This window comes from Carcharhinus amblyrhynchos, chromosome 14, assembly GCF_965287045.1.
Source record: "Carcharhinus amblyrhynchos chromosome 14, sCarAmb.v2.hapA, whole genome shotgun sequence".
NCBI classification, from domain to species: Eukaryota; Metazoa; Chordata; class Chondrichthyes; order Carcharhiniformes; family Carcharhinidae; genus Carcharhinus; species Carcharhinus amblyrhynchos.
The window spans coordinates 22,381,749-22,408,043 of NC_137337.1; the positions used below are offsets into that span (position 1 = coordinate 22,381,749).

The 26,295-nt window shown below is 45.3% G+C and overlaps 1 protein-coding gene across 4 annotated transcripts in view; it reads right to left on the reverse strand.

Annotated features, from left to right (window-relative positions):
• Positions 1-1,472: 1,472 nt before the first annotated feature.
• Positions 1,473-26,295, reverse strand: part of syt16 (synaptotagmin XVI) — a 158,808-nt gene continuing 133,985 nt past the window's right edge. For 2 of the 4 annotated variants that reach the window (XM_080202403.1, XM_080202401.1), the window contains 4 exons: positions 25,957-26,213; positions 19,968-20,411; positions 15,047-15,236; positions 1,474-4,444 (listed from right to left, as the gene is read on the reverse strand). In XM_080202403.1, the coding sequence (XP_080058529.1) occupies positions 4,131-4,444; positions 15,047-15,236; positions 19,968-20,411; positions 25,957-26,213 (1,205 nt within the window). In that variant the 3' untranslated portion in view covers positions 1,474-4,130. Of the gene's footprint in view, positions 4,445-15,046; positions 15,237-19,967; positions 20,412-25,956; positions 26,214-26,295 lie in introns of all 4 variants that reach the window. The other 2 variants (XM_080202400.1, XM_080202402.1) reach the window with 2 other exon arrangements.

Sequence of the window (26,295 nt, forward strand, 5' to 3'; positions counted from 1 at the left end):
ATAGATAAGTCCCCTGGTCTGGATGGGATTTACCCCAGGATTCTCTGGGAGGCAAGAGAAGTGATTGCAGAGCCTCTGGCTCTGATCTTCAGGTCGTCGTTGGCCTCTGGTATAGTACCGGAAGATTGGAGGTTAGCGAATGTTGTCCCATTGTTTAAGAAAGGGAACAGAGACTTCCCTGGGAATTATAGACCGGTGAGTCTCACTTCTGTTGTGGGCAAGGTTTTAGAAAAAATTATTCGGGATAGGATTTATAGTTATTTGGAGAGTAAAGAATTGATTGGAGATAGTCAGCATGGTTTTGTGGCGGGTAGGTCGTGCCTTACTAACCTTATTGAGTTTTTTGAGAAAGTGACCAAAGAGGTGGATGGGGGTAAGGCAGTGGACGTGGTGTATATGGATTTTAGTAAGGCATTTGATAAGGTTCACCATGGTAGGCTTCTGCAGAAAATGCAGATGTATGGGATTGGGGGTGATCTAGGGAATTGGATCAGGAATTGGCTAGCGGATAGGAGACAGAGGGTGGTGGTTGATGGTAAATATTCATCATGGAGTTCGGTTTCGAGTGGTGTGCCTCAGGGATCTGTTTTGGGGCCACTGCTGTTTGTAATTTTTATTAATGATCTGGATGAGGGTATAGTTGGGTGGATTAGTAAGTTTGCTGATGACACCAAAGTCGGAGGTGTGGTAGATAGTGATGAAGGGTGTCATAGTTTGCAGGAAGACTTAGACAGGTTGCAGAGCTGGGCCGAGAGGTGGCGGATGGAGTTTAATGCGGAGAAGTGTGAGGTAATTCACTTTGGTAGGAATAACAGATGTGTCGAGTATAGGGCTAACGGGAGGACTTTGAATAGTGTGGATGAGCAGAGGGATCTAGGTGTATGTGTACATAGATCCCTGAAAGTTGGGAGTCAAGTAGATAAGGTTGTTAAGAAGGCATACGGTGTCTTGGTGTTTATTGGTAGGGGGATTGAATTTAGGAGTCGCAGAGTCATGTTGCAACTGTATACAACTCTGGTGCGGCCACACTTGGAGTACTGTGTGCAGTTCTGGTCCCCACATTATAGGAAGGATGTGGAGGCTTTGGAGAGGGTGCAGAGGAGGTTTACCAGGATGTTGCCTGGTATGGAGGGGAGGTCCTATGAGGAGAGGCTGAGGGATTTGGGGTTGTTTTCGCTGGAAAGAAGGCGGCTAAGAGGGGATCTTATTGAAACATATAAGATGATTAGAGGTTTAGATAGGGTGGATAGTAATAGCCTTTTTCCTCTGATGGAGAAATCTAGCACGAGGGGGCATGGCTTTAAATTAAGGGGTGGTAGTTATAGGACGGATGTCAGGGGTAGGTTCTTTACCCAGAGGGTGGTGAGGGATTGGAATGCCCTGCCTGCTGCAGTTGTAAATGCGCCTAGTTTGGGGGCGTTTAAGAGATCCGTGGATAGGTTTATGGACGAAAAGGGATTGGTTTAGGTTAGTGGGTCATTGTTTTGTAACTGGTCGGCGCAACATTGTGGGCCGAAGGGCCTGTTCTGCGCTGTAATGTTCTATGTTCTATGTTAAACAGCATTAAGCAGACAAAATGTCTGCACCAGCCAACTATAGTCAAAGGCAGAGCTATTTATGATTCCTCATCTCCAACATTATGATAATTGCCCTGTGGTTACCTGCTCAAAACACAATGCGTTTTAACGAGGGTCCTTGTTAGCTAAACAAGTCGACCTGAAACCACCCCATCATGTGACTGGGACTTGAGCTGTTTGAATTGCTTTAATTATACAACTTTTGAATTTTGATTTCAGTTGCAGTTTAACCTCTGAAGAGAACTGGATTCTCGGCCTAGCAGCCTGCCTTTGACCTCTATCTCCCTCCAAAGTCTGATCCCCAAAGAACCCTGTATTTCGCCTACAGAGTGAACTAATTTCCAGGATACCAGAATATTTGGTTGCATCTTCAATGGACTCAACCTGTAACTAAGTTTGTTGGACCAAAACCAGGAACTCTGCTGGACAAAGCCACCTGAAAGAACTTTCATTGGACATCGATTTACTGGACTCTGGACTCACTTGAAACCTAAATTTTTATCTTCATCATGGTCTTTGCCCTGAATCCCTTTCTTTCCCTTATCCATCTCTCACTGTATGAATGTAAAAGGAGCGAACATTGCAAAACCTCTTCCCACACTCTGTACAAAATAAATCACCACTTATTTTATCCCATCTTGTGTTTTCTAGAGAGTTATTAATGTAGGATTGGTTCACTCCAGAACTAAAAGTTTGGGGAAAATATGCTATCACTTAGAAAGACAAAAGTCAAAAACTCCTGTAGAACAGTCATGTGGACTCAAAATATTAAGCCCATTTCTCTATCCTCAGATGCTGCCAGATCTGTTGAGTTTATCCAGCATTTTCTGTTTTTATTTCAAATTTCAGCATCCGCAGTATCTTGCTTTTATTTATCAAAAACACCTTCTTCTTCATGGATAGCTGGGGAGAGGAAAAATCAGGGCTGTTTAAATTAATCCCCCTCCTGTCCGTAGAATCGAATAAAATCTCTACAGTGCAGAAGGACATCATTTGGCCCATCGAGCCTGAACCGACCACAATCCCACCCAGGCCCTATTCCCGTAACCCCCATATTTACCCTGCTAATCCCCCTGATACTATGGTAAATTTAACATGGCCAATCAATCTAACCCGCACATCTTTCAGACTGTGGGAGGAAACCCACACAGACACGGGGAGAACATGCAAACTCCACACTGACAGTGACCTAAGCTGGGAATCAAACCCAGGTCCCTGGCGCTGTGAGGCAGCAGTGCTAACCACTGTGCCACCGTGCCACCCGTAAGGAAACTAGTTCGGCTCTCCTGAGGGAAAAAGCGCAACATAGAGAGGGAATTTCATAACTTGCCGGTTTTACATGCTCGGAAAACAAGGAGGATCTGATGGACTTATTTAGCTATTTTTGTTTTAGTTATCCATCACCAGAAAGAGTCATATTTTGCTTTCAGATTAATCTTAATCTCAAATGCAACAGTGTTTATCTGGTTCAGGAAGTTGAATCATCAAAGACTTCAAAAATCTAACACATAGTGGCAGGAACAACTGTGAGTGACACGCAAGAAGGCTGTTCTAGGTGACAGGTAATGATATCCTCATCCTTGCATGGGAATCTTGTAATAATTCAAACCCACTTCAAGGCTCCTTTGGGTAACGGCGTTTGGGATTTGTGGGCCTGAGACATTTTTATTGAGCCATTTTGTTCTTTGAACGGTACAGTTTGTTTTCTCTTAGATACAGATACAGTGTCCCAAAACTGACAGCACTGGGACTGAGGCCATGCTGGATTTCAGATTGGGCCAGATTTCATATCAGATGGTTCAGGTCAAGCTGGGTGCAGTGGGGTCAAGGGTCGCTCAGAGGGCAGAACAGTCTGTCACGCAAGTAACGAAACAACTAACTAGTCAGGCGCCACAACACGCTAATGGAGCATCTAGCCAAATTGTCCGGGTAAGTTTCTTCATACCAATTTTACTCAACTAAAAGTGATGCTTGGCACATTCTAAAGATGTCTAGTTTGCAGGCAATTCCAGTTCGTAAGACAGCCAGATTGGAGACACTGTACTGTAATATTGTTGATCAACCATTTTTAAGCAGTGTTATTTTGTAGGTTGCAATGTCAGTAACTAATAGACTGAAGACTGCTCACCAAAGGAAGTCCTTTCGGAGGAAGAAAATGTCTGAAAAACCCAAATCAGTTTTGCACATGCATCGCGCGGCACGAAATATTGACCAGTTAATGTGACGTGCATTCATATCTATAGCAACAGTGATTCTTTTGTACCACGTACTCATCCTAAACACATTGATCTGTCGTAGCTGTTAATATTATATCACAGTGACACAAGAATGCTCCCCCACAGGCACTTAGCTAATGTAAATAGCTTTTAAATCCCTGTAAGAATCCATCATGCTGGATAAGCAGTCTGCTGTTTATTTTACAAAGCAAATTTTGAATGACTTGACTATTGCGAGATATCAAGAATGTTGTAGTACAATAAAAGCCTGTTGCACAGGTCAAAACATCTGGATAAAAGGCCACATCCACAGTCCTTTTATTTAGTTATGTCCCGCTTATGATTCCAGTAATGTATGCCATCTACAGACTTGATAACTCTTGGAATCTTTCATCTCCAGCCAATGATTTTGTTCCTCGTCACCGCTGCTGTTTTGACCCATGGAAATCCATCCAATCATTTCCTTACGCTTCATGCTACGTCGGTTGTATATTGAGATCATTAGCGTGACCTCAGATAGCTGGAAAAGAGCGACCTGAAAGATGAAAGTCTCCTTGTAAACTGGGTTGGGTTGACCACGTCGAATGGATGTCTTGCACCGAGACATTTCCTGCCCGACAGAATTAAGGAGGGAGAGTTTCGCATATGTGTCTGTGGGATTCCAACAAAAAAAAACAGAAGTTTGTTTTAAATTGCACCAAGGACTATGAGTATCACAATTTTTGCAGTAGCATATTATAAAAAACCTCAAACAAGTGAGCTAACGTGTGAAACAGTAGATGCGAGAATGAAAAGGAAAATAATAACACCTTTGTCTGCCAGTATTGCACAGCTTAATTGCACCTAATAAATGCTTCACGTCAACTGAAGAAGCTCCTTCTTTGTTCTACACAACATTCATTAGTGCTGTTAATACGTACTACGACTCAGACTCCTTGGGTGGCACGGTGACACAGTGGTTAGCACTGCTGCCTCACAGCGCCAGCGACCTGGGTTCGATTCTTGGCTTGGGTGACTGCCTGTGTGGAGTCTGCGTGTTCTCCCTGTGTCTGTGTGTGGGTTTCCTCCAGGTGCTCCGGTTTCCTCCACGGTCCAAAGATGTGCGGGTTAGAATGACTGGCCATGCTAAATTGCCCCTTACGTCAGGAAGACTAATTCGGGTAAAGTTATGGGAGTAGGACCCAAATGGAATTGTGGTTGGTGCAGACTCGATGAACTGAATGGATTTGTTCTGCACTGTAGGATTCTATGATTCTAACTTGTTGGAACAGCTCAAGCTTGGATGTTTTCTATTGGGAAAATGTTCCGCTCGCTGGCCTGAACATGTATAGAAGCCAACCTCCCAATAAGGATAACAGCATGAATCAGGCCCAAATCCAGCCTGTAATTTAGATTAATTCCAATCCAATAAACCCAGCACTCTGAAATAGAGGACTAACAATCACCTTCCTATTTTCTTGCAAGCAGGATTGTAAAAGGTACCTTGTGTTAGTGTTGGAAAACGCAACCTATATATTCGCCGAAATCTTGATGTCATGCACACCCGCTGACAGCGCACCGTCACCGCAGGTTTCTTGGCGGTGAAGGGTGCGTTCTACACGAAATCTCTGTTGATAACAGAGGGACCATAAGATCACACCACGAGCAACCAGCGTGCCACCTTCTGCCAGCGCCAAACACACGGCGGCATGGGAGAAAAATCCTGGCCATGGTCAAGATGAGGCTTCAGCCATACTCATAGGGGTCAGCGGTGGTTGTGATGGTGAATGGAGGTTAATTTTCATCTTCACCACCGGGCAGTAATCTGGAGCAACAGTTCACCGACCCTGTGTTGAAAAGCCAAGTGACCTGCTCCACCAGATCAACACTCAGCCACTGGATCTGAAAACCAAGGAAAGAATTTGTGGAGAAACAGGGACAAGAAGGAAAAACCAATCGATTGGAGTGGGACACAGCAGACAGAGAGACTCAAAGCCAAAAATAGAATATGCTGGAAAATCTCTGCAGGAACAGCAGCATCTGTGGAGAGAGAATAGAGCCAATGTTTTGATTCGAGATAACTCTTCATGAACACCCACCCGCCAACACAGTCCTGTGGCCTGGGATTCTGGGACAATCCTAGGCCTCAGGTGTGTGTCGAATCAGCAACAGAGCCGGATGGCCATTCAAAGCTGAAGGCCTCTGATTGGTCATCATCTCTTGGTGGACAGGACCTCTATCCCCAGGATCTGTCGACCCAGGGAAGGCCTGTCACTGCCCGGTTAAGACCCTGAGTAGCACTTAATATGTTGTGTCATCCCTCAGCAAGAGTACATGTGACTCCCTCCAGCTCTCAGGCCAATGGACAAGACCCCTGGTGCCTCCAATACAAACCACCAAACCTTTTCTCTATCCAATTTTCTGGATGCAGTTACTGGTGGGTGGACTTTAACTGCATTAAGAGATTTTATATGTTATGGTAACTAGAGATCTTCTCTTAGAGTGACAACAGAAACTCTAGAATCCAATGTCACCATAGCCCCTGCAAATATAAAGCTCTGTTCTGAAAATACCCAGTGTGAGCTGTTAAGAAGCATCAAATTACTAGCATGTTAAATTGCAGGTGTCTTTCTTTGTTGTCATATTCGGATAGAAGATGCTCAAAATCAAAGTTCAGCATTGCTTCTGTTGTAGATCTTTCAGATCTTTACCTGTCTGTTTTTAAAGACATGATACTGAGCCAATCACAATCAGCTTAATATTAAGTATAGAGACCCCCTAAATCCCTTTGGTTGCGTTGCAGTATCACAGAATTCCTACAGTGCATTAGGAGGCCATTTGGCCTATTGAGCCTGTACTGACAACAGTCCCATCAGAACCTATCCCTGTAACCCCAAGTACTTAACCTCTTAATTCCCTGGCAATAAGGGGCAATTTCCCAAGGCCAATCAACTTAGACTGCACATCCTTGGACTGTAGGAGGAAATCAGATCACTCGGAGGAAACCCACACAGTCTCCGCACAGCCAGTCACCCGAGGCTGGAATCGAACCCTGCTCCCTGGCGCTGTGATGCAGCCATGCCAACCACAGTTCTACCTCGCCACCCCAGTAGTTATACCTGGAAATATGTTCAATGCTGCCCTTTGAGGTCTGACCTTGCCAAAGTTTACAAGATTAATGGGAAGGAACCTCACTTACAAGAGGTGGGCATGCACAAGCAGCATTTCAAATCACATCTGTTGCATTCGGCAACCGGACATTCTCACAGCCACACTCCTGTGCTTCCCCCACCGCAACCCAAACCCAGACCAAGGTCCCATCAAGCGCCTTAGCAAGGAAGTAGACTTATAGTTTTAAAGAAGCTTGATCTTCGAGGGAGGCCGATGGGGTCACGTTCATCTTTTTGAAGGACGGTACCCACCCCCCGCCCCCTCCATTCACTCAGTGAAATGGACTCCACTGACCTACAAAGCTCACTGGAGCCTGCGGAACAGGAACTCTCACTGGAACGAATCTCCACTCTCAGCTTCACCTTGGTCATGAAGAGTTTTCACCTTACAGGAGAAGCAAGAAACTCATGGAAGAAGCGGCTGTTTGGGGAATATGAGATGCAGGCGGCAACAAAGCCTAACTGTCTCTTATGAGGCTCAAGAAAATAATTAGTTGCTGTCAGGAACACTGATTTCCTTCAGCTCCTCACTAAAACTTGCGTTTCTCAGAACTTCCTGTACGTTATTCATGTCTTCCTTTGTGAAGATAGAAGCAAAGTATGAATTTAATTCCTCAGCCATTTCTTTATGAATTCCCCTGTTTCTGACTATAAGGGTTTATTAGTTTTTGACAGTCCCTTTCTCTTTACATACCTAGAGAAGCTTTAACAGTCAGTTTTTATGTTCCCCACTAGCTTACTTTCATACAATACTTTTCTCCTTTTAATCAATCCCTTGATCCTCCTCCGCTGAATTTTAAACTGCTCCCAATCCTCAGGACTATTGCTTTTCCTTGCCAATTTGTATGCTTCTTTGAATTGCATATTATCTGTAATTTCCCTTGTAAGCCATGATTTGGCCACAGCTGCCTTTCCACTCTTGTGCCAAATAAGAATAAAAAAACTTTTGGAGTTCACCTATTTGTTCCTTGAATGCCTATCATGCCTCTCCCTTGCCTTTCCTCTCAGTAATGTTCCCCCAGTCCATCACAGTCAACTCATGCCTCATACCATCATAGTTATCTTTATTGAAATTCAGGATCCTGGTCTCAGAATCAACTACATCGCTATCCAACTTGCAAAAGAATTCTATCATATTACAGTCACTCATCCCCAAGGGTTCCCTCACAACTAGATTGCCAACCAATCCTTTCTCATTGGACTCTACCCAATCCAAGATGGCCTGTTCCTTTGTTGGTTCCTCAACGCATTTCTACTCCTTTTGCTCCTCCCCTGTGTAGCACAGCCAACCATGGTGTAAGGAATTTGGCTGCTGTTGTTATCTCCTGAGAGGCCATTCCCCTCGACAGTATCCAAAACGTTTTGCAGGGGAATAGCCACATGAGATTCCTGCACTACCAGCTTAGTCCTCTTACCGGGTGGTCACCCATTCCTTTCCTGTCTGTGGAGTCTGAGCGTGGAGTGTGACCACCTTTCTGTATTTGCTATCCACAATACTCCCCACCTTGCAGATGCTCCAATGTCAGTAGAAGAGGACGTCATGGAAGGCCACTGCCCCTTCGAACAGGAACCTGGGGGCATTAGGGGTCAGTCAGGTGGAGGGATGGAGAGGAGTGTTGGTGAGGGAAGGGTGGGGGTTGCCAAAAGGCAACCGTTGCTACTGGGGCCAGAATAGAAGGACTCCATCCACAACCAAGTCATCAGATGGTCTCCCCATGCAGCCAAGGGTCTACTATTGGTAAAGTGGCAGTAATGGCAGAAAGATGCCTTAATTGGCAACTTAAGTAACTCAATTGGCTTCAGGGTGGGAGTAGCCTCCACTTTCCCCGATGTTGGTATAATTCCATTGCAGTGGGATGATAATGGATATTCCAGCTCCACTTTCCCATGTTGTTTCGTAGCCTCTCCCCACACCCCCAAGCTCCCCCATTCCCAGCCCATCTCCAGAGGCTGCTAAAATCCAGCCCCATTACATGGCAATGACAGCTCCTCTCAGCTGGATTTCCCCTCCTCCTAGAAGTCAACAACATGGTCGCCCTCAATTAATGCCTACCTCTGGTACAGCCTCGTTTTTTAAGATTAGTCTTTGGTGGGATGTAGGCGCCGCTGACAAGGTCAGCACTCATTTCCCCATCCCTAATTGCCCTTGCACTGAGGTTGCTTGCTCGGCATCTTCAGAGGGCAGTTAAGAGTCCATTCTGGGTCAGAGTTTGAAGGACGGAAGATTTCCTCCCAAAAGGACATTAGTGAATCAGGTGGGTTTTTACAACAATCGATAATAGTTGCCATTGGGAACTTTGCTAACATGGCTTTGTGGAGCACGCCTACAGTGTATGTGGGCTGCTGTAAGTCATGAAAATGTTCCAGTTAAGAACTGTAACTTGATGTGCAGGCAATGACCCAGATTCAGACAAACGGTACAATGTAAAGCAAATCTCTTGATGCAGTGATGTCACAGACAATGCAATGGCACTCAATGCATTTCAGTGGATCCTTTCTCTTGCTGTTTCACAATATCTCAATGTCATTCCAGCTCTGTCTGATCAAGCAAACTCTTACAATCTAGACTACCAACCGGTGGACATACTGATTTCTTTGAGAAAAAAAGAATTCAAACAATTTAATTCATGGTTCTAACATGGATTTCTTTTCTCTGAGAGAACCGTTTTGGAACTCATTTCCTCCGAAGGTGGTGGAAGCAGGGTCCTTGAATATTTTTAAGGCAGTCATGGACAGATACTTAAGCAATGCGTGAAGGTGGGAATGTGGAGTCAGGGTGTTTGGGGGGGTGGGGGTGGCGGGGGCGGTTGGTAGGAGACGGCTGCTCCCTTACAGCTCCGGGGATCTGAATTTGATTCTTAGCTTGGGTCACTGTCTATGTGGAGTTTGCACATTCTCCCCGTGTCTGTGCGAGTTTCCTCCGGGAGCTACGGTTTCCTCCCACAGTCCAAAAATATGCGCGTCAGGTGGATTGGCCATGCTAAATTGACCCTAGTGTCAGGGGGATTAGCAGGGTAAAAATGTGGAGTCACAGGAATAGGGCCAGGTGGGATTGTGGTTGGTGCAGACTTGATGGGCTGAATGACCTCCTTCTGCACTGTAGGAATTCTATGAGGAGATCTTAATAAATGGCAGAGCAGGCTCGAGGGACCGAATGGCCTACACCTGCTCCCAATTTGTGTATCATTTATCTATTTTGCATTTTAGTCTCATCATTTAAACAGGGAAAGGGAAGTGTGAGGAGTTTACACTCAGAATACTCCCCAAGACATTCCTTCTCCTTTATAGAAGAAAATAATAGTTCTGTCAAAAGCAGGGTCTCCATCCCTGATAGGCTGTGCCTGACACGAAATCTGGGGAGTCTTCTGAAGAAAGCTATGGGAATCAGGAGATGTTTTGACTTCAAACTATTGAGACCTGCTCTGAATGCTGCCAATCCCTCGGAAATTATGGACCATGATTCTCCAGTCCCCACTGGCAGCTTTGCAGATGGAAGATGGGGTGTAGGGGAAGGGTGAGGGAGGATGGGTGAGGGGGCAGGGTGGAGTGAAAGGGTCCGAAAATTCTTTAGATGGTCTTCCCATCACCTTTTTACACGTTCTGACATGTCTGCAATTATATGGTGGGCTGAAGATGCCTATAGGCAGATCCACCTGTTCTATCCCAACTGACCTCCTAAGTATAGAAAGACCATCACCTACAAGTTCCTGTCCAAGTCGCACAGCATCCTGACTTAGCGTTTTATCATAGTTCCCTCATTGTCAAAAACCTGGAACCCTTATTCCTCCCCTCTCTCCCCAGCATCACTGTGGGAGAACTTCCACCATATTTGGAGCAGTTCAAAATGGTGGCCAACCATCACCTCCTCTGGAACAATTAGGGACAAGCAACAAATGCTGGAGTTGCAACTGTATCCCATGAATATATTAGTAAAATAAAAACAGGCAATAGGTTTGATGCTGTATCTGCTGGGCAGCAGAATGGCGTCCATCATTCCCAAGGCACTCAGAGCCTGAACATGGGAGCCAGCATGAGGAAGAGGAACCCACCGAGAGCCAGCCCAGTCCTTGCTGCTGATCCCCTCTCCCTGCTCCTATCAACACCTGCCCGCCAACCCTCACCCGTGGCCTGGGATTCTGTGACGCTTCTAGGCCTTAGGTGTGTGTCCAATCAGCAGCAGCCTCTAGATGGCCCTGCCATTCAACACAGCTGATGGCCTCTGATTGGCCGTCACCTCTTCGTGGACAGGGGGACCTGGATATTGCCAGGACTAGTGGGCCTGAGTTATAGGGAGAGGTTGGCCAAGCTAGGACCTCTTCCTTGGAATATAGGAGAATGAGGGGTGACCTTAATGAGCTAGGACCTTATATGAGGGGCATAGTAGGATGAACACACAGGGTAGCGGAATTGAAAACTAGAGGGTTTAAGGTGAGAGGGGAAAGATTTAAAAGGGACCTGAGGGGCAACTTGTTCATGCAGAGGGTGGTGTATATATGGAATGAGTTGCCAGAGAGAGGCAGGTATAATTGTAACATTTAAAAAGCATTTGGATAAGTACATGGACAAGAAAAAATTAGAGGGATATGGGCCAAACGTGGGCAATTGGGACTAGCTCGGAGGGCACAATAGTTAGCATGGACCAGTTGGGCCAAAGGATCTGTTTCTGTGCTGTATTGCTTATGACACTGTGACTCTGTCCCCAAGGTTCCTCATCCCAGGGAAAGTCCACCATTACCCTGTTAAGTGTCTGAGTGAGTGTTGCGACACCACGGACTTCTCACAGAAACTCAGCACCCATGGAGCAGTTGAACCAGGAACACACCTCGTCACAATGGACATCTCGGCACTCTACACCAGTATCCCCCCATGACGACGGCATTGCTGCAACTGCCTCAGTACTCAACTCCGACAACTGCCAATCTCCAGATGCAATTCTACAACCCATCTACTTCATCCTGGACCACAATGTCTTCACCTTCAACAACCAGTTATTCATTCAGACACACGGGACAGCCATGGGGACCAAATTCGCACCTCAATATACCAACATCTTCACATACCGTTTCAAACAAGGCCACTTCAACCGATGCTATACACTAGATATATTGATGACATTTCCTTTCTTTGGACATACAGCAAACAATCACAAACAACTGCATGATGACATTAACAAGTCCCATCCCACCATCAGACTCACCGCAGACTACTCTCCAGAATCATTTGCATCCTTGGACACATGCGTTTCCATCAAGGACAGTCACCTCAGTACTTCACTGTGCCACAATCACACAGATAACCTCACGATGCTCCACTTCTCCAGATTCCATCCTAAACACGTTAAAGAAGCCAACTCCTACAGACAAGCCCTCTGTATACATAGGATGAAATGCAACAGATACCTATAGACACTGAAAGATGCCCTCGTAAGAACAGGATATGGCACTCGACCCTTCGATTGACAGTGCTGATGCACCACAGCAAAAAACCACACCAACTTCCACAGAAGACAAACATAGGATATGGTGGACAGAGTATCCTTTGTCATCCAGTACTTCCCCGGAGCAGAGAAGCTACAACATCTTCTCCGGACTCTTCAATGTGTCATCAATAAAGACGAACGTTTCGCCAAGGCCACCCCCACACCCTAACTTCTTGCCTTCAAACAACCGCACAACCTCAAACAGACCATTGTCCGCAGCAAACTGCCCAGCCTTCAGGAGAATAGTGACCACAACACCACACAACCCTGCCACAGCAACCTTTGCAAGACATGCTGGATCATCCACATGGATGCCATTATCACACATGAGAATACCATCCACTAAGTACATGGCACATACTCATACAACTCAGCCAACGTTTTCTACCTGATATGCTGCAGGAAATGATGTCCCGAGGCATGGTACATTGGGGAGACCATGCAGGCGCCATGACAATGGATGAATGGACAATCACCAGGCAAGACTGTTCCCTTCTTGATGGGGAACACTTCAGTGGTCACGGGCGCTTAGCCTCTGATCTTCGGGTAAGCATTCTCCAAGGCAGTTTTCAGGACACACGACAATGCAGAATCGCCGAGCAGAAACTGATAGCCAAGTTCTGCACGCATGAGGATGGCTTCAATCGGGATCTTGGGTTCATGTCACACTAAGTGTAACCCCCACCATTTGGCCTGGGCTTGCAAAATCTCACTAACTGTCCTGGCTTGAGACAATTCACATCTTTTTAACCTGTCATTATCCCTCTCTCCACTCACATTCTCTGTACCTGTGAAAACTTGATTACCTGTAGAGACTCGTGTTCCAACCATTATATTGTAATTGAGTTTGTGTCTATATATGCTCTGTTTGTGAATCCAACTCTCCACTCACCTGATGAAGGAGCAGCACTCCAAAAGCTTGTGCTACCAAATAAACCTGTTGGACTTTAACCTAGTGTTGTGAGACTTCTTAAAGTGTTTGAGTAGCACTTAATATGGTGGGCCTTCACTAAACAAGGGGACACACGGCCCCACAGCTCTCAAGCCACTGTGTGAGACCCTGTTGCCTCCATTACAAACCACCAAAGTTTTTCCCTGTCCAATTTTCTGGATGCAATTACTCAGATGTGGTGGGTGGACTTTAACTGCGTTAAGAGATTTTATACATTATGGTAAGTAGAGATCGTCTCTTAGAGTGACTACAGAAACCCAGAGTCCAACGTCACCATAACCCCTGCAAATATAAAATTCTGTTCTGAAAATACTCCATGCAAGCTGTTAAGAAGCATCAAATTACTAGCATTTAAAATTGATAATATTTCTTTGTTGTTCAAACAGATGATGCTCAAAATCAGAAGAACCAAAGAGTTTCTAAGGTGTACTTGCAGGGAAATTCACTTTAATACAACACATGACATTATGTCCCCGTACAAGGCCTTGGTTAGGCCCAAGTTAGAATATGGGTCGGGGGGGAGGGATGGAACAGGACGTTGAGGTTTTGGAAACAGTGCTGAGATGGGTCACTTGACTCATTCCAAGTTTAAAATATCTTAGCAAGCCAGACATGCTCACTGAGCTGTGTCTCTACTTTTAACAAAAGGGGTAGACTTCTCAATGGTTTGATCAATGCTTTAGAACAATGAAGGGGACTAAACTGTTTTTGTGAGGGCCAATTAGTATAACCGATAGATTAGAGAGGACCAGGGGTCATGGTTCCAAGCTATGCAAGGGTGAAGATGCGTGGGTATTAGCTGATTCGCCTTTTCCCAGAGAGTAGTGGGGCTTGTGGAGCAGGTTTCTGACTCATGCAGTGAACACTGTTGCGCTGAATTCACTCGAGTGATAAATTGCCTTAGTGTCCAAAGATGTGCAAGTAAGATGGATTGGCCATGATCAATGTGTGGGGTTTCGGGAATAGGGTAGAGAGTGGGCCTAGGTAGAGTGCTCTTTCGGAGAGTTGGGGTAGACTCGATGTGATATAGAGCAGGGCCAAATGATTTCCTGGACTAAGGATGGGAGAGAGAAAGAATAGGGAGAAAAGAGAGAAGTTTTCCTCTTCTCCACCCCTAATTGTCCTGGGCTGTGGGTGGAGAGTCCATGTATTATGTTGCCTCAGAACAGGCTTTTACAGCCTTGCTTGGGTGAGATCAGAAATCCCTGCCTGAGATCACAGACATTCTCATTGCCTGCCCCTTGCCCGCCCCAATTCCACGGTGGGCGAGGCAGTAGAATTCTGGCTCACCTGCGGGCTTTTTTGGCTTCACCCTCCTGTAGACTGGAAATTTCTGCCCGAGCCCAAAAGACTTTTAAATGGTCCGCCGGATTTTCTGTCTCACCCGCTATGATTCCCAGGCTGAGAAATTTTAAGCCCATAACTGTCCGATACAGAACAGATGGCCCAATGATTTTCTTTTGTCTCCCATTGTCATATTTTTATATATGAACCCAAACTCCACCATACAGGGTCTTGAGGGGAAAGTTTCCTCAGGGAGAATGTACATGTGTATGTTCTTGAAGGGAGGACGAGGAAAGATGACAACTGATGAAGAAAATGATCACACTGAACGAACGTTTGATCTAAATATACCGCAATACTCTGTTGCAATGAACATTTATTTTACTAACCAGGTGGCCTGTTCAGAGCCAAGTTTCGGAAGTGACTGCCTTTGATTACTTCAACAGAGAGTCTTCCTGTCGTGGCATTGTAAGATAATCCAACCAGCAGTTCGGGAGTTCCGCCGTGTGAAAGCGATTGTGTAGATGAAGCACTGTCGCTCTGAGAGATGGCAGACAGGCTGATCTGTGAATCTCCACTCTGTGGGGCATCAAAACATTACCTTTAACCTGAGACACTGAATAAACACTTCTCCCAACGCTGTGCTCTAATCTCTTTAAAAACGCCACCAGAGATTAAAAATAGGACGGTGTTCGGTCTGCAGGGGATTCTGAGGCAGTAACATAGGTGGCATAATTTATCAATGCAGTGTCTGCACCAAAGAGATGTTTCCTGTCTAGAAGAATCAGGCACTCACTGGAGTGTATCTCAGGAAGTTAGGGGTGTGTAGATGTGATTTTCCATCTCCTCTAAAGAACACTAATGTACAGGAAGGAAAATCCTAAAACAAAAATCATCCCATTAACAGGAACTAATGAATATCCTGTGACAGAGCCCACCATTCTCTCCAACCCATCTTTGTTATTTTTGAGCTGCTGTTTCTTTCGCTCCTTATCTGCTCCAGTCTCTCTTTTTCAACTATTTTCTTCCCAGCTGATCTTTTTATTGTTCCTGCTTTATTTTCTTTCCTCCCAGTTGTGAAGTGGGTGATAGTGTGAATAGGAGCCACCGAGGTTTAAGGTTCCATGTTCACACCCTGGACCAATTCAGTTCCCACTAGAATCATAGAAACCCTACATTGCAAGCCCATCAAGTTTGCATTGACAACAATGCCACCTTGGCCCTATCCCATTACCCTACATATTTACCCCACTAATCGCTCTAACTTATGCATCCCAGGACACTAAGGAGCAATTTAGCAACGCACTTAACCGACACATCTTTGGAGTGTGGGAGGAAACCCAAACTCCCAGAGGAAACCCACACAGACATGGGGAGAACGTGCATACTCCACACAGACAGCGACCCAAGCCGGGAATTGAACCTGAGTCCCTGGAGCTGTGAGGCTAACCACTGCGCCGCCCCACTATGCCTCGTTATTTGTGTTAAACCAATCCTGCACTCACATTGCTATCCCTCCTCATTCTCATCGCTATTCTTATCGCTTCTAACTTGACCTGCTAAAATTGAGGTATTTGCCCGCTGCTTCGCTCTTCTCTCACTAACTTCATTCTATGACCACCTCCCTTCCATTTCTCCCAAAAGTAAAGAAAGGCCAGGCATAGTGTTGTTTTTACAATTCTATCCAACTGCTCTTACCTTTCCCTCAGCAAATTCCCTCAGAATCTTGGGCTGGATTCACCCCACTACCCACCACATGATAGGCAGCTTGCCATTGGCTGATGGCAGGATCTTCTAGTCCCGCCGGGTTTCCCGTTGAAGGCACCCTCTCCACCAGGAAACACAGCCGGAAAGTTCCAGCTGTTTGTTTTCAAAACCAATCTTTTTTAAAAAAACTCAAATTACGATGTGGTGAGGCACTTTTTCTCTAAGTGTCATTTTCTATCAACAAAACACAGGCTTGATAAGTGGAGAGTTTCTATTTACTTCAAAAAGGGAATAGTTGTAAATTTGGATCCAAATAAGGGTGAAGATATCTTAAAATGCTTTCTGGCGTTGATGGAACACAAAACAGCAACGGTTATGTAATCAGTACAGTCTGCAAATTTTTCTCACTCTCACACATATGCACACACTGCTTACTTTAAAAATAATTCAATGAGAACTCCATCTGGAAGGAAAAAAGGCTTTTGAAATTTGACCTCCAGTTTTCCTTTCAAATCAGTTGAGCAGAAGCTAGCAAATGTGAAAGGATAAAATCTCACCAGTATTGTAGAATAATAATGATGTGCCCTGAATATGTAGCTGTACATGCTCAGATTACCTGCACCATCTATATTCAGTAAAGAAAAACAAGAAAAGAATTGACATGGTGGCACAGTGGCTAACACTACTGCTTCACAGCACCAGGGATCTGGGTTCAATTCCAGCCTTGAGTGACTGTGTGGAGTTTGCTCATTTCTCCCCATGTCTGTGTGGATTTCCTCTGGGTGCTCCGGTTTTCTCCTACAGTCTAAAGGTGTGTAAATTAATTGAATTATCCATAGTAAATGCACATGGTTATAGGGATGGGCCTGGGCAAGAAGCTGTTTTGGAGAGTCGGTGCAGACTTGATGGGCTGAATGGCCTCTTTCTGCAATGTCGCAATTCTATGGTTACAAAAGCCTGAGGTCTTAAGAGAATCAGAGGCCTTTCAATGGAAACTTCTAAGAAAAATATTAAAGACGGAAAAGCAAATTCAATCTTGCCATTGTGATACGTGCATCTTCTCATTTAAAAAAAAATTAAAATATTATAGAAAGATCAAAACTTAGAGCAGGAGATGGCCATTTGGCCCTTTGAGCCTGTTCCACCATTCATTCGGTCATGGCTGGTCCTCGATCTCAATACCATATTCCTGCTTTCTCCCCATACTTCTTGATGTCATTAAAATCTAAAACAAATCCACCTCTATCTTGAATACAATCAGTGCCCTGATTTTACCGACATGTCCGTCCCAATTTCGAGGCGGGCCAGGCTCACAGAATGGCATTCTCCGTTGGTCTCGGGCGTGGCCTTATGAACCTTGGGTGGACGTGCCAGTAAAATTCCGCCCTTAGTTTCCACAGCCTTCTGCGGTAGCCAATTCCACAGGTTTTCTGCCCTTTCAGTGAAAAACGTTTCCTCATCTCATCCTAAATGGCCCTTTCTTATGGAGGGAGATGAAACCTGCACACAGTACTCCAGCCAAGGCTCTGTATAACTGCAGTAAGACATCACTACTCCTGAACTCAAATCCTCTTGCAATGAATGCCAACATTGCCTTCCTATATGTTTGTTGCTCCTGGCCTCTCCACTTTCATTGACTGGTGTACAAGGGCACCCATATTCCTTTGTACTTCTCAATACATCACGATTTAAATAATACTCTCCCTTTCTGTTTTTCACACTGAAGTGTATAGCTTCACATTTCACCTTATTCTGGACATCAGAAATTTCACTTACTAGGAAATAAATGGTGGATGGAAATCTTTTTCTGGAAACATGCAGTGGGAATGTTGACTTTGGGGGAGATAGATGATCTTATGTAGAGATGGAACAGAACTGCTCAAGAAATCAGTAGTGCCACCTATTGGTGTCACAGCAAAGTGTATCAAGTAAGAAGTGTAAAAGGCAACCATGAACATTGCATCTCAGATTATTCACACAATCATAGAATTGCTAGTGCAGAAAGAGGCCATTCGTCCCATCGAGTCTGCACTGACTCTCTAACAGAGCATCTTATCCCCATTACCTCACACTACCACACAAATCAGCGTAACCAATACATCTTGGGATGCTAAGGAGCAATTCACCTTGGTCAATGCACCTAACCAGCACATTTTTCGGACTATGGGGAGAAACTGAAGCACCCGGAGGAAACCCACACAGACATGGGGAGATCATGCAGACTCCACACAGACAGTCACACAAGGAATGGAACCCAGGTACCTGGTGCTATGAGGCAGCAGTGCTAAGCACTATGCCACCGATGGAAATGGTTAAAAAGTAATCCTCAAAGATGTACGTGATCTGGGTTGGAATATGAAAATACTTCCATCAGAATTTTACTAATAGTTAACTCTCTGTTTTTCAGTGTTATCTGTAATAAAAATGTCAATTGCACCCAATCAGCTATTTTGCAACTAGTAAATGTTTATATTTGTTGCATAGATTGTAATTAAGGGTCCTCTCTTCATCACTGGACAATTATTCTCTCTGCAAATTTTAATTTGTGAAAACCATTTTTAAAAAAATACTAAATATGCCAACATATTGAATCAATATGCTATGTGTATATGGGCCAGGTGCAAACTCCTTTCCTCATTCTCTCTAGAAGCAATGACTGTCAGAGAGTATGGTTGAATGGTTAACAGCTCCCTCATTTCTAACCTACACAGTTTTCCACCCATTCTAAATCCACCAGGAAAATTGCACCAGCAAAGAAAGAGTGTTTTAGATAAAAGGAAGGCCTTGAAATGTTAGCAGCTTTGATGAGGCAGGTATACTACAACTATCATTGGCAACATGACCAGCACAGTGGCACAGTGGTTAGCACTGCTGCCTCACATGACAGGGTTCAATTCTGGCCTTGGGTAACTGGGTGAAGTCTGCACGCTTCTCATGTCTGCATGAGTTTCCTCCGGATGCTCCAATTTCTTCCCATGCTCCAAAGATGAAAAGAAGTCTCACACCACCAGGATAAAGCCCAACAGGTTTATTTGGAATCACGAGTTTTTGGAGTGCTGCTCCTTCATCACCTGCGAAAGCTCATGATTCCAAATAAACCTGTTGGACTTTAACCTGGTGTTGTGAGACTTCTTACTGTGCTTATCCCAGTCCAGCACTGACATCTCCACATCATGGATTCCAAAGATGTGCAGGTTAGGTGGGCTGGCCATGAGAAATTGCCCCTTAGTGTCCCAAAATATGTAGTTTAGATGGATTAGCCATGGACAATTGTGGGATTACGGGGTTAGAGTGGGGGAGAGGAACTATGTAAGATATACTGTCAGAGAGTCGGAGCACATTCCATGGGCCAAATGGCTTCATCTGCACTGTAGGGATTTTGTGACCAAGGGGGAGATGAAGAGAATTTCTTTATTTCACAGCGAGTCACACTGATCAGGAATGGACTGATGGAAATAATTTCAGCTTTTTAACTGCAAAGTTCTTTCAGAGCGTTGCACTGACCTACGGGTCCAAATAGCCTATTTGTGTGCTGTATGATCAAATACCGATTAAGCTTTAGCAATGTGGATCTTTCCATTCATTTATCATTTTTGTACTTACAGTCATGTTACTCCTTGGCTCCAGGAGTAGCGACACTTCCATTTCTCCCTCCTGGTTGAGATTCCGGAGGTAAAACAACTTCTCCCCCATCATTCGGACCCGGTTCATCTTCCTCACCGCGTACAGGCGGAATCGGAGAGCATAATTGTGCAGCTCCTCTGGCTCCAACTTGTTGAACCGAAAGGTCTCGTTGAAGACCGGCATAGGTCCTCGCTGGATATTGGTTTTCGACCGTTGCTTCTTGCCGGGAAGGAGGACTGTGTGTACCTGCCATGAATTAGCCCCACTGCGATCCTTATCTGGGATGTTCTTAGCAGCAACTATCGTGACTGCCAGTTTGTGATTGGACGGTTTGTAATTGAATGTGAGGTAGAGGTCTCCACATTTTGAAATCGGCTCAGGCAGGTCCTGTTGCTGAGGAACTGCCTGCTTTCCATCTGCTTCCTAAAGGTGATTAAAGACACTGAGTTAATGTACATTTCAATTTGAAAAGCGTGGCCATTTCATTGTGCTGCAAAATTGCTTTGCTGCTTATTATTTTTAATCATACTCCACGATTCATGGCTCTACAGAATCGCAATTATTTTTGCTCCTTATCTTTGAAGCGCTGAATTATGGAATATGCAACTCTCGAAGGAGATGCGCCAAATCCGGAAGTACAGAGGAATATTCGCTCTTTTCTTAGTGCTGGCTTAGCCAGTTCAGTCAGTGTGAGAGTGGGGAAGCTGCAAATGGCCTCCTAGGCAAGGAGGAGTTAGAGGTCAGTGTCCAGTGGACCTGGGCTGACAAATGGCACACTGTACATGTAGGGTTTGGTAGCCTGCCAGCTGCTATAGCTTTCACATGAAGGATGGTTACAGAGGCAGAATGGTGTGTGTGTGTGTGTGTGTGTGTGTGTGTGTGTGTGTGTGTGTGTGTGTGTGTGTGTGTGTGTGTGTGTGTGTGTGTGTGTGTGTGTGTGAGAGAGAGAGAGAGAGAGAGGCAGGACAGCACTCTTGGCAAAAGACAGCACTATCCAAGGAGGAGCAAGGGGGTTGGGGTAGGGAGAAGGCAAAAAGCAGTAATTGAAAGGAATCTGACCAAACTAATGACCCAGGAGTTGACTTCCATTCACACTCAGTGTAGGACTGGACAGAGCAAAGCTAATAAAACAGCAAAATAAGTAACTGTTACTCAGGGAGTAATGAACTGGGGAAGTGTTGAGAAACCAACTCACATTAATAACGCGTGCAGGGAAACCTTGAACCGAGTTAAAAACTGGAATTAAAGTGCTGGAACACATTGTTCCTGTGACCTCCTCGCAGCAGTCAATGAGAGGACACCTTCATTTCATTTTCGTCTGGCTTTGATTCAAAAGTTGAACGAAGGACAGGCAACACAGGCATTTAGGCACGGTTCAAAATTACTGTTCAACAATCAGTTCACCTTCCTCCCTCAAGTTTTCTGTACTGAATACCTCAATCACAGAATGGTACTTTTCCAGTCTGCCCCAAACTGCTATTGTCGAGCATTTTGGCACAGGATCAAGGCTGTTTTTGGTATGAAGAGATGAAGAATTCATCCTTTGTGTTTTTTTTTTAACTATTGCTTCCAGGACAAAGATCAAGGATCTGTCCCTATAAATAGGTTTACAGGAGTAATTAGATCGAGAGCCTTGGAACCATGTACCAGAATGGCATCCGGTTACCGAATCGGAGCACTAAAAATGTGAATACAGCTTGACGTGAAGAAAAAAATATCGTGATCAAATAGCACAAGAAACTAAGAACAGCTAATCCAGTGTATAAGGTTACACAGCCTCCCCACACATTGTAGAGCTGTTAGATTAAGCAATACATTGTTCGCCAGTTCTCACACAGATTCATTCCCATCCCCTTGACTTTGAAACCAAAAACAGGGAGAAAGATTGTAATATAATTCACATAAACAGAAGAGAATTTCTTTTGAGCCTGTCAATTTTAAATGGGGGGAGGGCACCCACATTTCCATACTGCGCAGGGATTTAGAGTTGAGACTGATGTACAGGCCTCCATCTAGCTGGCCTCAGCAATGAGGCAGTGATCTGTCCCAGAGCTGGTGGGGACAGCCTGCTGTAGGTGGCAACCAACACTCATTCTGTTTAGCACAACTCCACAAAGGGTCACCTTCTTGCGGCACCATTTTCAGTTCGATTCCGGGTTCGGATGATCGTCTGTGTGGAGCCTGCCCCTTCTCCCTGTGCCTGCAGGGATTTCCTTCGGGTGTTCCGGTTTCCTCCCACAGTCCAAAGATAGAACATAGAACATAGAACATAGAACACTACAGCACAAACAGGCCCTTCGGCCCACAAGTTGCGCCGACCACATCACCTACCAACCTACAGACCTATCTATAACCCTCAATCTCATTAAACCCCATATACTCATCCAGAAGTCTTTTAAAAGACCCCAGCGAGTTCGCCTCCACCACCACTGACGGCAGCCGATTCCATTCACTCACCACCCTCTGAGTGAAAAACTTACCCCTAACATCACTTCTGAACCTCCCTCCCCGCACCTTAAATCTGTGTCGTCTCGTAGCGACCATTTCAAACCGGGGAAATAGCCTCTGAGAGTCCACCCTATCTATCCCTCTCAACATTTTGTAAACTTCTATCAGGTCGCCTCTCAACCTTCGTCTCTCCAGGGAAAAGAGTCCCAGCTCCCTCAACCTAACTTCATAAGGCATGCCTCCCAGTCCAGGCAACATCCTTGTAAATCTCCTCTGCACCCTTTCAATAGCTTCTACATCTTTCCTATAGTGAGGCGACCAGAACTGCGCACAATACTCCAAATGAGGCCTGACAAGGGTCTTATAAAGTTCCAGCATTACCTCCCGACTCCTAAAATCAATCCCTCGATTAATGAAGGCCAGTACACCATACACCTTCTTGACCACCTCCTCCACCTGCGAGGCCGATTTAAGAGTCCTGTGGACCCGGACCCCAAGATCCTTCTGCTCCTCAACACTACTCAGACTTCTGCCCTTAATAGTGTACTCGTTCATCCCGTTGGTTCTGCCAAAATGGACGACAACACATTTATCCGCGTTGAAGTCCATCTGCCACTTCTCCGCCCAGTCCTGCATCCTATCTATGTCCTGCTGCAACTTTTGCCATCCTTCCAGATCATCCACAACACCACCGACCTTCGTGTCATCAGCGAACTTACTTACCCATCCCTCCACTTCCTCATCCAGGTCATTTATGAAAATGACAAACAACAAGGGTCCCAGAACAGATCCTTGAGGCACTCCGCTGGTGACTGACCTCCATTCAGAAAAAGCCCCATCCACAACCACTCTCTGCCTTCTGCAGGCAAGCCAGTTCTGGATCCACAAGGCCAAAGGCCCTTGGATCCCATGCCCTCTCACCTTCTCAAGAAGTCTTGCATGGGGGACCTTATCAAACGCCTTGCTGAAGTCCATGTACACTACGTCCACGGCACTTCCTTCGTCAATGTGTTCAGTCACATTATCGAAGATGTACAGGTTAGGTGGATTGGCCATGGTAAATTGCCTCCTAGCGTCCCAAGATGTGCCATGGTAAATGCACGGGTCACAGAGATGGGCCTGGATAAGTTGATGGGCTGAATGGCTTCCTGTTGCACTGTAGGAATTCTATGTTCTATGGAACCATATCAGGGAGTTGGAATATACTTAGACCGGCAATTCCCAGTGCAGTAGCACTAACTGGAGAAATCTTTCAAAGAGCAAGATGGGGTGAACGGCTGCCTTCTGTGCTGTACGACTCTATAGCAGTGAGTTAATAATTTGAGCAGAAAAAGAGACAGGTTTTTCTGCATTGCCTAGCAGCAGGTCCAGAACTGCTGGAGGATGCAAGATTGAAAGCGATTTGTGAACAAACTGCATTATCTTACAATGGAGTTTGGCACAGAGATGGAGACTGTCCCCAGAAAGAAAAGCTATACTAATCCTTTAAAATCTGAGTATAAAGTTTAATAATATAAAGGGGTGTCAATATATATGTATATATTGTAGCTTATGTTGGATATGATTCACTAGTGCTGGCACCTATCCTATAACTAGCCTCATAGATAGCAGCCATTCAGCAAGTTCCAACCTATTAGCAACCATGTAACTACCAGGCATTACAGGGGATGTTTTTTCTCTTCAGTGTGCACTGGATTGTAGTCAGGAGCAGGAATCGTGGGCAGTTTTTCCAGTCTCTAGCCTCAGGACACAGGTTAACTGGAGTACACTGCCATGATGTGGAGATGCCGGCATTGGACTGGGGTAAAACAGAAAGAAATCCCACAACACCAGTTTAAAGTCCAAACAGGTTTATTTGTAGCAAAAGCCGCAAGCTTTCGTCAGAACTCCCAGCCAACTGACGAAGGGACAGGCTGTCCCGAAAGCTTGCGGCTTTTGCTACAAATAAACCTGTTTGGACTTTAAACTGGTGTTCTGGGATTTCTTTCTGTTGTACACTGCCACTGCAGTGGTTGAGGTGAGTCAAGATTCCAGAGAATAGAGGCAGAACCTATGTCTGGTGGCACAGTGGTTAGCACTGCTGCCTCTCAGCACCAGGGACCTGGGTTCGGTTCCAGGCAAAGGTCATTGTCTGTATGGAGTTTGCACATTCTCCCCATGTCTGTGTGAGTTTCCTCTGGGTTCTCTGGTTTCCTCCCACAGTCCAAAGATGTGTGGGTGGATTGGCTGTGCCAAATTTCCAAATAGGATCAGAGGAATTAGCCAGGGTAAATAGATGAGGCTGTGGGGATAGGGCCTGGGTGGAATTGTGGTCGGCGTAGACTGGATGGGCCAAATGGCCTCCTTCTGTACTGTAGGATTCTATGATTTAGAGAGGGGAGGACATTTTAAGAAAACCATTTGATATTCTATGTCATGGAAAAATAGTTATTCATCCCCAATCCCACACTGACCTGTGTTTTCAGGAACTAGATCAGCGATACTGCTGGGGTGACAACTACAAGATGCAACAAAAAATGTCTAGATATTGTGCCCAGTTTTTTCCCCAGTGTGGAGAGAAAACAGAAAACCTTCTCTCGTGCACAGTACCAAACAAGTTATAAAATCAAATGGATCTGTTCACAATTTAAATTTTTGCACTGTGTCATAATCTACAAAGAGCTCCGACGTAGGGTCATTATCAAATTTCATTTTCTCTCTCGTTTAAATTGCCATGATAATTTAATGCACAAACACCAGGCCCAACTATTCACCAAGTGTGCTCAGGGTAAAGAGCAACTAAATTAAGGTGGGAGAGAGAAATGTGGCGTATGCTGAATCAGAGTCAATTAAATTCATTTATAGGTGGCATGGTGGCACAGTGGTTGGCACTGCTGCCTCACAGCGCCAGGGACCAGATTCGATTCCGGCCTTGAGTGACTGTCTGTGTGGAATTTGCACGTTCTTCCCGTACCTGCATGGGTTTTCTCCGGGTGTTCCAGTTTCCTTCTACAATCCAAAAGACGTGCGGGTTAGGCGGATTAGCCATGCTAAATTGCCCTTTAGTGTCAGGGGAATTAGCAGCGTAAATATGTAGGATTAAGGAGATAGGGCCTGGCTAGGATTGTGGTCGGTGCAGACTCGATGGGTCGAATGGCTTCCTTTGGCACTGTAGGGACTCAATGACACCACAGGACAGCCCCTTAGTGTCAGGGGAATTAGCAGTGTAAATATGTGGGATTAAGGGAATACGGCCTGGGTGGGATTGTTGTTGGTGCAGACTGGGGATGGGCTGAATGGCCTCCTTCTGCACTGTTGCGGCTTTAATGCCGCGCCCAGACCAGATGAGGGGTGGACAATGGAAAGGTCCGTTAACCTTGAGTGGAATTTTACGGTTTTGGGATGAGCGAGGCTGTAAAACCCCGCCCTCTGATTCTATAATGATTCTAATTCTGTGCTCCAGTTTGCTTTGCTTTAATAATGAAAACTGAAGGGAAAATCAGATTTGACAGACAGTTCAGAAAGGAATTGAAGACATTACCTCTGGACTCCAAGCTGATGAGCTATCGGTTTGGTCATTTCCTTCGTAGGCCTGATTATCGAAGTTGGCCTCTTGATCGGGACTTCCTTCCCCGGAATGCTGTCTCCCATGAATCTTGGGCAGAGTTCCAGCTGCTTCACTTGAAGCCGTTTGATGGCCTGCTCCACCCTCGGACGCAGTACCTGAACCCATAGATAACTGATCCTCGTGAGAAGAGCAATTATCCTGGATGCTAAACTGCTGCTGTTTATCTATATCTGAACAGGTAAATGTGAAAAACATTTTTAAAAAAGAGACTGCAAAGAGCAACGTGACAGGTATCTGTCACATCACCTTTTA